This window comes from Gymnoscopelus microlampas (genome assembly GCF_963454915.1).
Source record: "Gymnoscopelus microlampas genome assembly, chromosome: 4".
Classification (NCBI taxonomy): domain Eukaryota; kingdom Metazoa; phylum Chordata; class Actinopteri; order Myctophiformes; family Myctophidae; genus Gymnoscopelus; species Gymnoscopelus microlampas.
The window spans coordinates 26,615,421-26,629,783 of record NC_139941.1 but is presented as its reverse complement, the minus strand read 5'-3'; the positions used below and the strand labels follow the sequence as shown (position 1 = coordinate 26,629,783).

The window sequence follows — 14,363 nt, the reverse complement described above, 5'->3', positions numbered from 1 at the left end:
GTGGTAACGTGCGCAGAGCAGAGGATGGAACTAAGCCCAGAACAGAACCATCAGTGGGGTAACATTAAGTGAATGGGGCCCTGATGACCACTAGCTGACCAGACTGCCAAGCAACTGTACCTTGGTTGGCAATGGGCTGTGAGCAAGCTTGTCTTAACTTACACACACACACACACACACACACACACACACACACACACACACACACACACACACACACACACACACACACACACACACAGAGAGAGAAAGAGCATTCAATCCCAGAGGGGTCATGTCTAGTGTTAAGAGTCTGCCCTTTCCCTAATTAGCCTGGAACATCTGCCCAGACGGCTGGCACTGGGAAGCGGGAAGTCATAATGGGAGCATTACGTTCACGCACTCAAACAAGCACACGCATGCACGCACACACACACACACACACACACGCACGTGTGCATTGATAAAAGCGAGTGTTTTCACACCCGTACTTGCGAACATACACACATGTACACATGGCTAAGAGTTTGCTTTGTATTCTAGTGGGGATGTTGAACTGTTAATGAGCAGTGAATCATGAAAGAGACGGACGGGCGGGCGGGCGGACAGACGGACAGGCGGGCGGACGAGAGAATGGGCCAGCACTAGCTCTGGTCCATAGTGTTAGAAGTAGTTCTCCTTAACGCTATGGGACTTTCGAGCCTTTGCGCACGCACCACAGGCTGCGCAAGCAGCCTCTCGTCTGTAGTCAAAATAAAAACGTTTGCTACTCAGCAAAACAAAGACGGTTTTATGGAGTTGAAAGCGTACTCTACTTAGTGGTAACACTCTGAGCCCCCCACCTCACGTCTAAAATACAGTTTTTGGTCAGAAAAATCTGGTCAATAGAAAAATTCCATTGACCACATCTGTAGAGGGCGTAGTGGAGTAACCAAAAACATTTTTTTCCTTCCGGTGAAATATTTTCTCGTCTGGCCAATAAGTGTATTTTAGACGTGTGGTGGGGGGCTCAGAGTAGGCAGTAAGTAGAGTAGGCTTTCAACTCAATAAAACCGTCTTGGTTTTGGTGAGTAGTGAAAGTACCATAGCGTTAAGGAGAACTCCTTCTAACGCTATGGACCAGAGCTAGGCCAGCACCTGGTTCAAACACACTGGTATAACTTACTGAAGCCCTCTCGTCATCTTTTTTGCAAGTTGACTTTCTGTCAGTAAAAGTCAGTAATCTCTCTGTCATTACAGACAGACAGCTTACTATAAGAACAGAAGCCTCCCAGTAAAGTTAATGAGCAGTGTTCCACTACACATACTGCACATACACAGACTGCTGTCCAACAATGAGCAGCAGCCAGCGATAGACAGACTAATAGCAACATCAATGTCATTACAGACAGACAACAGCAGCCTACAAGAACATCAGCCACCCAGTAAAGTAAAACAGTCATTCTGGGAATGTGTTCCACTTCCGTTTGAATGATTTCCTACAGTGGACGTCTCTCTTAATCAACTACGGTTTCCTTTTTACAAACTGAAAATGATTTGATCTGGATTTCATAGGATAGCCTAAAGCGATCCTTTCTCCCTTGACGTACAAGGCAGCTGGAGAGGCAACCAGCAACATTGGATAATGATAGGTCTACATAATGTTGGATGCATTAAATGATTTATCCAACACGATACAAAGTTTGCTGCTTCTGTTCTGACTTCAGACACGGCACAGTTCAGCCTGTCAATCACTGGGACAGAGCGCACGCAGCGGACCTCTGCACATCAAAGGCAACGCATTGGGGAGTGAGAGTGTGTTGGCTGAAAAGGGCTTGTTAATTAGTGGCTGAGAACTGCCGCGGTGTCTGGTTACATTGAAAAACTAAATCAGTATAACATAACACAGTTGGAAAAGGAAAGAATCACTCCTGTCCTTGACAATAACCAATCTTACCGTTTGCATTCTGGACACAGGCACTCACAGAGCAAAAATAATGATAACAATAATTAAATAAAATGAAAACGTGACTTTCGACTTCTACCGGTGGGCGTCGACTTGTGTTAATGAAGTCGACTAGTTGACTTTTTTGTTAATGCCCTAGTTCAAGGTTGTCTTTATTGTTACATGAACATAAAAGTGTAATTCCTTTTGTTCTGATTTGGTTAGGATTTTGCTGTGTCCTAATAGAGACATTGGGTAAACCTTAGCTTTTAGTCTCTGTCTCTTGTCTGTCTGTCTGTCTCTCTCTCTCTCTCTCTCTCTCTCTCTCTCTCTCTCTCTCTCTCTCTCTCTCTCTCTCTCTCTCTCTCTCTCTCTCTCTCTCTCTCTCTCTCTCTCTCTCCCCCTCTCTCCCTGGTTTCTTGTTTCTGTTGTAGCCATGTTTCCCGTAGGCAGAGTGTTTTACGGTGTCTGACGACACTATAATGATGACTTTTTATGGAGACTCTGTGGGAGATTAAACCACTATTAGCCACGCGCCGCCACACTCTCCAGCTGTTTCATTTTGTTTATGGCTAAGAAGTGCTTTATGACACACGGTGCTATAGTCACCTAGACAATTACCACTAATGATATATGAGCACTGGTGGTATGTACACAGGAGAGAGGAGAGGGGAAGGGAAGAGAGGGTGGCAAAATGGAGAGAGGGAAAAACAGAAGGGAGACGAATGAAAAGAAAAGAAAAGAAAAGAAAGGAGGAGAGGCGCAGAGAGGAGACGGAGTGAGGAGATGAGGTCATGCGGTTTGGACAGGATGGAGAATGGAGGCCAGATATGATGAGAGGAGATGAAAAGGTGGGTTCGGGAAGCTTGCACCAAATAATAGTTAAAGATCAAAGGACAGGATGAGAGGAGACATTTGATTGAGGAAATATTAATGTGGCCAACTGAAAATGTGTAGGCTGGTGGAAGATTTCTAGCGATTTGACTCGAGTTTCTTTTGAAAAGAGATGGTATACACGAGGATTAGTCCGGCGATTCCGTCAGGGTGGTGGCTGTATCATTTATGATTTATATGTTATACAGTCTGTGTAATGAATTCTGTGGTGGTAACGGTAAAGCATTGAAAACTACATTAGGAAAACATGTGATTCACCGTCCGCACTGAAGCACGTCACGCTCCGTCAAAAACATTCCTGAGATTCCTTACATGTCCTGACATTTGTTATGTGTGTGATATTATTTATTATGTGTGCCGAAGGCTCCCGGCGACGAAGGAGACGATAAACTATATACTCTTTGGATAGATTAATACCTTTTAACACATCGTGTGCCAGAGGTTTATTAAAATAGGGTACGTTCAGTGCCAGCATATCTTCCATCCACTTACTGTACGTTGATGTTTCGTGCTGTAGAAGCCCCGACGCGGAAGTGCATGTAAACAAAGCGTGCGTGCGAGACGGCGGAGGGTCCCGACTAACGCCTGGAACAATAATATTTCTAATGCGATCCTCCATTGCAGAGTGATTGCCGGCTCACTTCCACCACGTTAAAAAGAAATGGAGATATTAAGCTTTTAGTCAAATATAAATGCACCATTTACCATTTTGGTGCTTCATAACCATATGAGTCAAATTGCCAGACTGCGGCAATGTTTTTATTTTTGGAACACAGTTCTTATATGACATATTATTCGATTTTTAATCGGAAAACACTTCTATTACCCAGGGGGCGCGTTTTTCACGTCGGACTCATACTGCAATGCATCAGTTTTATGGTGATGCTATTGCCTACCTACTATTTACAAAACAGTTACACAAAGCACTATCAAATAATACGTTCAGTGCAGCATCAGATGATTGAAGATAAAATTAGATAAACAGTTATTGATCTCCATGGAGGAAAGCAGGTGTCATAGCAGCAACAACAGTAAGCATGAAACACAGAATAGATACAGGTAAGAGTAGAGAGATGAGAATAAAGCTTATTTGATCTGGTTGTGACTGAGTAACAGTATATTCTATCAATTAAAAGTATGAATCACCAGTGAATATACAGTACTGTGCTATGAATATACATCTATGACCATGGATGTACTGTATGAATGAATGTTCCATCAATTGTGAATATGAGACTGATATATGTACAGTACAGTGTCAACCAGCCTTCATCAGTGATTATTAGGATAATATACCATATGTACAGTCAGTCTATCAACAGTGAATATGAATATATGAGTATAATGTACAGCCTATCAATGAATATATGAATTCGAATGAATGACAGTGCAGGTCTAAAGTTCTGATATGGATGTCTGCTGTTGGGTAGGACACCTACAGTACCGTACTGGTTAGTAGCCCTGCCTGAAGCTCATGAGCCCAATATCACCCATGTGGCCAGGGGAAGATTCCCTCTTGTACGAGCGGTAGATGTTTACTCTCCCACGTGAGAGAGTGATTGTATATTAACTCCAACTACGGAGCTATAGGCCCTCTTCGCCAGCTTGTTCAGTTTGCCGGCATCCGTTGTGTTGATGTTAGCTCCCCAACAAACCACAAAAATCACACCCTGTGTGAAGGTAGCGGCGCCTTTGATACATTATGTCATCGATATGTGTTTATAATGTGTTTATAGCCATGTGTCACGTGAAGCTTGACCAATCACTTTGTTGACGGGTCTGACCAATCAGAGCGTTGACGGGTCTGACCAATCAGAGCGTTGACGGTGAACACGGACAAAGTCAGGTATAGAGCAGGATCGCGCCGCTAACAAAGAAGAGGACACCGGCTATTACAGACTGCTAGAACATCTGCAGCAGCCCGTTGCACACATTGAAGGCCCTGAGCTCTTTGTCTGTTACTGTAGAGCAGTGGTTCTCAAAGTGGGGTCCTTGAGGTGGTTCCACATGGTCCCGACCAAAGATGTGTTAATATAGCATAAAAATGTGTTTAATCACTTTAAACCTAGTACATCTGCAAGTTTGTAGATCCGCTTTTTAAAAAAAGATCTTGAAAAAAATTGGAATATTTTGTTTTCGTACAAATCTTGTATGGGGGTCCCTGGCACATTATTAGTATTTGATTTAGATGGGGGTCCGCAGCCAAATACATATTCATTTGTGGGTCCTTGATATGAAAACGTTTGAGAACCACTGTTTTAGAGGGCCTCAGAGTTGTCGGTTCAGTCCAGTTTATTGTGTATGTGTACTCCCAGGCACTTGTAGCTTTCCACCAGATCCAGCTCCTCCCTTCGTATGGTGATTGGGCAATGTTCTTGCCCCGTCTGTACTCCACCACCAACTCCTTGGTCTTTCCAATGTTAAGCTGAAGGTGATTGCTGTCTCTTATAGGAGACATGCTGAGACTGTGAACTGCATGGGGTAAGGGGAGGGGAGGAACAAGCTGCTGCCTCCTGGGATAGGGGGCTGAGGGAGGAGAGGTGTGGATGGGTGCACTGGTGCTAGTAGCTAGTTGTTAGCGCTTGAACTGTGTAATGTCACTGTCGAGCACGTCGCCATTAATAATTCATTTCCCCTCTCCGAAAGTGCACCTTTAAGGCGGTTTTCATTTTCCTGCAGTAGTGTGTACGTGCATGTGTGTGTGAGAGAGAGGGAGAGGGTTGGGGTGGGGGTGAGTGAAATTTGTCGATGTGTGTAATCTATGTAATATAATGAAGGTGAGGTGACATCAGGTGAAATAGCTAAACAAGTTTCACTTCATCCCAAGGCATGTGTGCGTGCCTGCGCCGCTGCGCCCTAGACTTACTTTTTTGTGTTTGAAAGCAATTTTGACTGATGCTCTGAGGGCTTGTAAATTAACTTTCCCAAAACAACCACACTAAGTATATTACTACCACTGTACTACATACACTACACTACACTGCTTGCGTGCGTGTGTGTGTGTGTGTGTGTGTGTGTGTGTGTGTGTGTGTGCGCATGCGTGCGTGTGTTCATGTTCTCCACCAATCATATCATTATGTCCTTCTCATCATTGCTAACCAATGGTATGTGTTTTTGTTTTGCAGGTTGTGGAGACCAACTTGGTGGCCTTTGACTGTCACTGGATCCTAATCAATGAGGTGGGTGTTGTGATTTACACACTACACAAAGCTTTCATTCTGTCACACTAATGTCTGCTTTTGTAAAATAATGCAGTAGCATTAGTAGTTCTTTATAACTTGCTATAATAACTTTTATAACTTGCTATAATGAACATGTCGTAGAACTATATTAGGCTAAAACCAAAAATGTAATGCTTAATGCTTTGTAATGTGAGTGATGGTGACGCTAGCATGACTTACCTGAGCCAGTCGTGAAAGCTAGACTAGAAATATTCTTTCGCTGGAATCCCAAAGTAATGCTCCAACAAAATCAAACGGTTATGAAGAATGTCATTCCCATGACAACACCTGAGAAACTGCTTTCTTGAAAATCAATTTTTAGTAAACATGATTCTGGTGCAATGGAAACGTTACTAACCACTTTAACCCTGGCGTCCCAATTTTGGGCATGTCATTATAGGCAAAACTTTAAAAAAGAAATTTGTCAAAATTATTGAATTATATCAAATAGCAGATCTGCAAGCTCACAGTACGTTGCACCACGAGATGTTGTGTGTTATGGTGGTTCAACAGCATGCTTTTTTTGTTTTGTTTTGGCAAATTTCTTCATTCTTCAACAATGATTAAACTTGGGAGAAACTCAGTGTGCATTAAATGGTTTTAACACACACCTTTTTAGCAAATGAGAAACAAATGTTCATCCAGGCAGACTATGGTATAAAGGATTTTAAAGAACAATGTGGCGGCGAAGAACGTCCAAGTACGGTAGTTTATTCCAATCTTTTAACGCACACCTTCATACTAATTTCTGATTTTGGCTACTGATAATGTGTGCTAATAATAACATACTGTAGCCTGGTGGGAGAAAAATGTATGGCAACTACATTTGTGTCAGTCTGTGTTTCATGGTGGCAAGCATGTAATGTACAGATGGTGGAGTGATATGAGTCAACATCACAGTATGGCTCGGCAGCCTCAGGCCTCCAGTCCTGCAATGAGCAGGGAGGTCACAGCAGGGGGTCCATGCTTCCACACAGAAACTGACACCCGATTAAATTAATCATGAAAAAGACATAGAGTAATATTTACTTTACGTTCACTTAACTCTACACGAATACCCTAACCATGCTCTCTGTCTCTCTCTCTTTCTGTCTCTCTCTCTCTGTCTCTTTAATTGACAATCTCTGTTTCTCGCTCTTACACGAATACCCTCCATGCTCTCTGTCTCTCTCTCTCTCTCTCTCTTTCTCTCTCTTTCTCTCTCTAATTGACAATATCTGTTTCTCGCTCTTTTTCCCTTTACTCCTGCTAGCCCAGCAGACTCCAATGATAAAGGCAACGATACAAATGCACGCCTATTTTATGGTACAACAGACATGGTGTTTCTGTTTGAAGCCTTTCGTTAATATGTATGAGACGGGACCCCAGCTGAACGTTAGACAGATAACAACTTGGCCTTATCTGATACTGGTTGTTTGGAATGTCAATATTCCTTTGTAAAAAGATGTAGTCTTCCTTTCCCTCGTGCTTAATATGGATGAGGGTTACAATGGGGGTTGTCACAATTCAACTACATGACCCAGAAGCCCACCACCCCAGTTTTCTCTGCAACATTTCTATGAAACGTAATGAGACTCACACCCTTATGATAGTAAACATGAGAGACTGTCAGAGAGAGGGAGGAAAAGAACAATGCGGCTTAACATCTTGAAGTCAGCCTTCTCTCTCAACCATATGTTGCTAGCTACGCAAACGTGTCAGCACTTTCTCCTACTCTTTGAAATAGATAACACTGCAGTGTCGATGTCATAAGACTCCTCAGCCATACCACCATCCTCTCTGTGTGAGTGTTATTATTATTTGTTATGTATTTTTAGAAAGATATAAGGAAAACACCAGTCTTCTCTCCAGTTCATGACATGTTGTACATTAATGTTCTTTTGAATATGGACTCATCCTCACAACAGAACACTGGCGTTTAGGTCCAAAATTTGTGAAAATTCTAACCCATTTAGACCTGGAACCCCATTACGTAACTATACCTTTCAAGCCGGGAACCCTTTTGGGGTTCTTGTTGCTATGTACAGTATATAGAAACATATTTTTTTGTAATTTCTGAATAAATATTTGAAGTTTTCCAGAAAACTTAGGTCAGGATTTAAAATGCGTTTTTAGAATCTGCCTCAGGTCTAAATGGGTTAATGCAGTGATGTTTCAAGCAACACAGGCTTTTCCTCAAATATACTTTCAAAAGAACAACCATCAGTGCAGAACTCCAACAATCAGGCCATTATGTTAGAGTGGTTAGATGCAAGCCACTCCTCACTAGGAGGCACATAACAGCTGTCTGGGCGTTTGCCAAAGTCATCTGTTTTCTGGTCTGACGAAACACATATTTAACTATTTGGCCACAATGAAATGTGTGTATGGAGGAACCCAGTCACTGAGCACGACCTAATTCAGTGATTCGGCCGGTGTTTGGCCACGGACCCCCATCTGGAAATATTCTGTGCCAGGGACCCCAATATGATATTTTTGTTACAAATGTTCAAGAACATTCCATATTTTAGAAAATAGCAGATATACAATCTCTACTTTCAAATAGCCAATATAAATTAAAGTAGTTAAACTAATTTGGATCCTATATTAACACATTTTGCTGGGGGCCCCCTGGCACCCCCTCAAGGACCCCTGGGAGTCCCTAGACCCCAGTTTGTGAACCAATAACATAATTAATACCATCTCTACAGTTTTGAGCCATTGCCGCAAAAGTTTAGAATGCAGTGAGACAATGACCCAAATCATACCACCAAGAAAACTGGAGTAGCTTTGGGAAAACTTTGTGAAAGTCCTGGAGTGGCCCTGCCAGAATCCAGACCCGAACCCAATAGAGCATCTCAGAAGAGAACTGAAAATGGCTGTGTACCAATGCTTCCCATCCAACCTGAGCTTAAACAATTCTGCCAAGACGAATTGGAGAAACTTCCAAAAGAAACAGTGTGCCAAGCTTTTAGGATCATCCCCAAGAAGTCTTGAGGCCGACATGGCTGCCAAAGGTGCTTTAACCGAGTACTAAGTGAAGGGTTTGAATGCTTACTTACATACTTGCATACAAAAAAATAAAAACAAGTTTTTACTTTGTCGTTGTGCACTATTGTGCAGTGTGTAGAATGGAGAAGAATTTTTAAATCCATTTTAAGTAGAGACTTGAGACATAATAAATATGGAAAAACTTGAAAGGGTCTGAAAACTTTCCGTGCACACTGTATTTGAATCCATTGTGCCATGTCAGAGTCTCTTTCTACAATGAACACTTATCATACTATCTCTCTAGCATTGGTTCCTTTGGAGCATAAGCATTCCTGTGTATGTATGTAAATGCCTTCTCCCTCCCTCTCCCCCACGCTCCCCGGTGGTTTATTATGGATGAGGGGCCACAGTATGGTTGTCATAAGTCTGCTTTATCTACAGCCAGCAGCCAGACAGCCCCACTGAGGGGGAGTTCACAGTCCATAATTGATCATCCTTCCCCTCTCCATCTCGTTCGTTCTGCTCAGGATGGGGGGAGGGTGGTGATGATTTTCTTGCTGAAACTCTCAAGTTTGCGTTGTATATACATTACTCTATCTCATGTCTAGTTTTACCTTCGCTCTTGATGTTCTTGGTTTTGCTCTCATTTTGCCTCATTCTCACCCTCACTCTTGTTTTTGCGATGTGTCTGTCTGTCTGTCTGTCTGTCTGTCTGTTTATATCTATCATACAGTGTTGGAAGTTATGTTGTCCTTGTGTGACGCCAAGTTGTAAATATAGTTATTATTCTTTAAAACCTAGATACTTCCCTATGACGTCTTGGAATTCAAATCGACCCAGCTAACTCTTGTCTCCTGGACTGCGCTAGCAGCAATGTCAACGGCAATGTCGGTCTATCGGTCCATTAAACACTTTGATCCCAAACAACGCAGCGAAAACTACTGAGCTGGCTGGATTGCCATGAAAATTGCTGTGCACATTCATGCACCCTGGAGACTGAGCTCTACTGATTTGCAGGGAGGGCTTTTAGACGCTTAGGCTGTGTCCACCAAAGAGTTCTTTTTTTGTTTTTGTTTGTTTGCTGAAAACGCAAGGCGCTCTTCTAAAATGCTCATCCAAATACCCAAAATATTCCAACCCTGTGTGACCAGATAAAAACGGCAGACGTGAATACACAGCGCAGAATTGACATTCAGAGCCTCGTCACGCTGCTGGCGTTTCCAGCATAGCATAAATATGCAGCGCTTCCATTGAAAACTATTCAAAACTCCTTGGTGGATACAGCCCCTTAAGCCCCATTCGTACGGGACTAGTATTACCTGGGGACCTCAAGGGATTTTTATTAATTGTGGATGGATGTTGTCTGTGATCTTAATCCCATGGACATCTCACTAATTTGGGGTCAATTCTTCTGTTCAGGCCGCATAACACCTTTGTGGCACCGCCGATCCGACCAATATGTCTGTGTCATAGTGTTGGGGGATTTGTCAGAGTACCCGTTGTACCCGTCTGTCTGCCTCCCTTGTGCCCATATTATGGAGATGATCTGTTTCTGGCGGGCCCGGCCAGAAACATATGCTTTAGGTATCTATCTATGCCTATATATGGGCGTATCGGATTTGTTTATGGTAATGTCTGAATCAGAGTGACATGGGCATGGTCCTGCCTATGTATGGGTGTATCGGGTTTGTTTATGGTGATGTCAGAGTGACGTGGCTGTGGTCTGCCCGCCGCCCGTTTGACCCACCCATTAGCCAATTTTAATACAGTATATACATACTGTAGGGGGATAATGTCAGTAAATTCAAGTAAAACAAAGACTTTGCATAATGCATTGCACAAAACACATGATGTCAGGGGGTAATTTCTAAATGACATGAGGTCTCCGCATAATACTTAGGGCTTGAGTCACATTTAAAATACCATTCCTAAAATGTCACAGGAGAGATTCTTCTTTGCTCACTTTCTCAACTCTACACTGATGTATTATGTTGTGCGCTCTCTCTCTCTCGTTCTCTTTCTCATTGTGCACCCATCATCCCTGTTGTGGCCGCCTGTGCCCCTGCTTCTTACCCTGCAGTCTTTCGTTTGTGAAAGTATAACTTTCATGAAGCAAAGGAGGAAGGACAGGCTTGAGGTTCAGTTGTGCGCCTCTCTCTCTCTCTCTCTCTCTCATACTTACCTCCCTCTATCACCTACAGTACCTGCTCACCTTGTTCTACCCACCATGCCATCCTCATTGGTAGTGCTGTTTGAGGACTTTATTGATGTTAACGATCACTGGCAGGTGATGGAAGAATGATACCACTTCAAAAGGAATGAGAGAGAAGGTTAGAAAGATGAAGTGAGGGAGAGTGAGGGAGAGGCAATAGAGTCGGAAGGTTTTGGTGTTCCAAGGTGGAAGAGGGGAGGCGTAGAGAGAGAAACGGGGGGTCCTTTGTAGAGCCAAACCGATATATCGGTTTGACTGTATATCTGATATTACTTGAGATTTTTTTTTCTTATATTTTTACGGCATCGATATTGACGATTATGCCCCTGATTACGTCCCAATTCTTAACCACTTTCAACCTGGAATTTGAAAACATTTGAAAATGTTCACTTGTAATGACAAGCCCAACGTTTGTCATTAATTGTATTACAGTACAGTGTAAACTGTATGTTTTATTGCCATCATTTATAAAACATACAGATTTTGAATGTCTTAAAGAAAAAGATTCCATATGAAATTACAGACAGCTCACACATGGTCTACTTGGCAGGACCTAAAGTGGTCCTGCTTAGCTAAAGAGTAATGCCTGATTAAACGCAGTTGTACCCAGGGGTTGCACACCGAAAATAGCAGATGTTCAAGCTCACAATGCATCACGGTGCAATACGTAGTCAACTTGTAGATCTGCTATTTTTGATGCAGGACACCCACAGTATGTGACATATTGAGTAGAGAGAAATGTCACCATGTGGGTCTCATAAGGTGAATATCAACTCTGCTGTCTCCCGGGATCGCTTTATTGTGTGTGTGTGTGTGTGTGTGTGTGTGTGTGTGTGTGTGTGTGTGTGTGTGTGTGTGTGTGTGTGTGTGTGTGTGTGTGTGTGTGTGTGTGTGTGTGTGTGTGTGTGTGTGTGTGTGTGTGTGCGCACGTGCGTGTTTGCGTGCATGTGTGTGTGCACATGTCGCTTTCATTTAGGCTCAGCTCTGAAAAGGCTAACAGCTTTTAGAGCTTTCAGATCAAGTCACCATTGAAGTTACGCTTGTTTAATTTATCCTTCAAGAGTTGGAGAGAAAGAGAGAGAAGGGAGAACGGAAGGAAGGAATGAAGAAGGACAGATGAGGATGGATCGGCAAGTGTCTGTTAAAAGGACAAAACCTCACAAATCTCCTTTTCGATTTGTGTGTGTATGCGTGCGTTCCTGCTGAGGTTTAAATAAAGATTGATTGATTGGTGTGTGTGTGTGTGTGTGTGTGTGTGTGTGTGTGTGTGTGTGTGTGGGTGTGGGTGTGGGTGTGGGTGTGCGTGTGCGTGTCTGGTCCATGGTGCGGAGTACTCTGGATAATTCCTGTCTGTTGATGTTTCTTTGCATGCCCTTGACCACCCACTGTGAATCTTAATTCAGTTCCTGGCCTGGAGATTTGCCTTTTTAGCAGTTTTCAGCATTTGTCTCAGTCTGTACTGTGTGGTTTTTATGAGCTGTGAAACTCCATCCCTGTCAGGACAACTGTTTGAGAATAAAGCAGCACATACAACCACAATTCTTTGACAGTCAATACAAAGTAAAATCCTCACTGTTAATTTATCTCTGAGAGTGTACAAATGTAATCAAATGGACCCCTAGGTTTTTAATACTTATCTTATATCCACGCAGCACATTTCCATGCAAGATTGCCCACTGTTTATTGTTTATCTCTGTTTTAAATCCCAAATTAATAGCTTTTTAGGTAGGGCAATAGATAAGGGACAACTTTTTATTTTTTACATACTAATCCATAATGTAGATAACAATATAAGTTATAATATATATTATATGGAAATGACTTAAAATTAGAAAAGTTCTCCTCAACTGCTGAAAAAGCAGCTCCTGGTATGAAAAATCATTACATCACGTGTGGAGAAGTTATTATTGTTACACAGTGTGTTGACTGTACTTGGTACAATATTGGCCTATACATGTACATTGTAAATGTCTCACATTCAAAAAACAGCTGTAGTTGCAATGCCCTGGAAGCCTTTCTACTGTATATTGAAGATATAAGTATCCTTATATTTGTTTATATGGAGCTTGGGTGAGTTACCAGGGTTGACTTGTTCCTTGTGCACCACCTCATGAGAACATGCCTATGCCTGCGTATACTTCCTCAAATGTGTAGGTTTTGTCAATAATATTGATATTATATCGATATTGTGATGTGAGTCGATGAAAAAATTCCAGAAATGTTCAAAAATAGCGTAAATAGCAGATCTACAAGGTCACAATGCGTCACATCGCGATGCGTTGTAAGCTTGTAGATCTGCTGTTTTCTCTATTGTTTACTGTTTTAAAAATTTGAAAAAGAAAACTTAAATTATCTTCACAATACGATATTATCATCACAATATAGATTTTGCACATATCGCAAAGCCCTTATCACCTCCTCAGCTATTGCTGTGCTCATCGAAACATGGAACCCCTCACTCATTGTAACACACCAGGGTCTCCCATGCAGTTAAGAATTAGACCTAATGAAACATACTTGATGAAAATCAGATCAGTCTATGATGTGACTCAGCTCCACCCTGCCATCCCCAAAATGAATGTCATTGTTCCCCTTTCTGCTAGCCCACGGCTTCTGATTGGTCTTGGGGGGGGGGGGACACACCAGTGTTGTCCAATGTAAAACTCGAGTCACTTCCTGACTTGCCTACGTAATTACCTTAGCGCTAGGTATACTCTTAGTTGCATGTTTTAGCAGAAAATGCACTTAGGACTTCTGATTAGTAGTTTTGTTCCCTACCTATGTTGAATGCACTTATTGTAAAAGTCGCTTTGGATAAAAGCGTCTGCTAAATGACTGTAATGTAATGTAATGGAAATACGAGTCAAATAGGACCTGCTTGGCCAGACTGGGTAGCGAAGTGAGATTCCAGGCTAGCAGACCCTTATATTTAGCTGTATCCTCTTATGAACATGCTGGGCTTCATGTGACATTTAGAAACTGTCGATAGCATAACCGGCGTGCATTTTGATTCGTTTAAGCGCATGGAAATGTTTGACAACCCAAGAGACAGATAATCAGTAGTACGATGTTGTTGACGAGTTGTGCGTGTGCGTGCGCGTGCATGTGTCTTACACACAGGGTCACATTCAGTAGGGGTGTGGGAAATCGATTCTCGCGATTC

At 42.4% G+C, this 14,363-nt stretch overlaps 1 protein-coding gene across 1 annotated transcript in view; it reads left to right on the top strand.

Moving 5' to 3' along the window:
• The window catches only part of grid2 (glutamate receptor, ionotropic, delta 2), a gene marked incomplete at both ends in the record, with an annotated part of 761,628 nt that overhangs the window by 522,257 nt on the left and 225,008 nt on the right, over positions 1-14,363 (top strand). Inside the window, 1 exon segment of the mRNA XM_084053861.1 lies at positions 5,923-5,976. Coding sequence (XP_083909987.1) covers positions 5,923-5,976 — 54 coding nt within the window.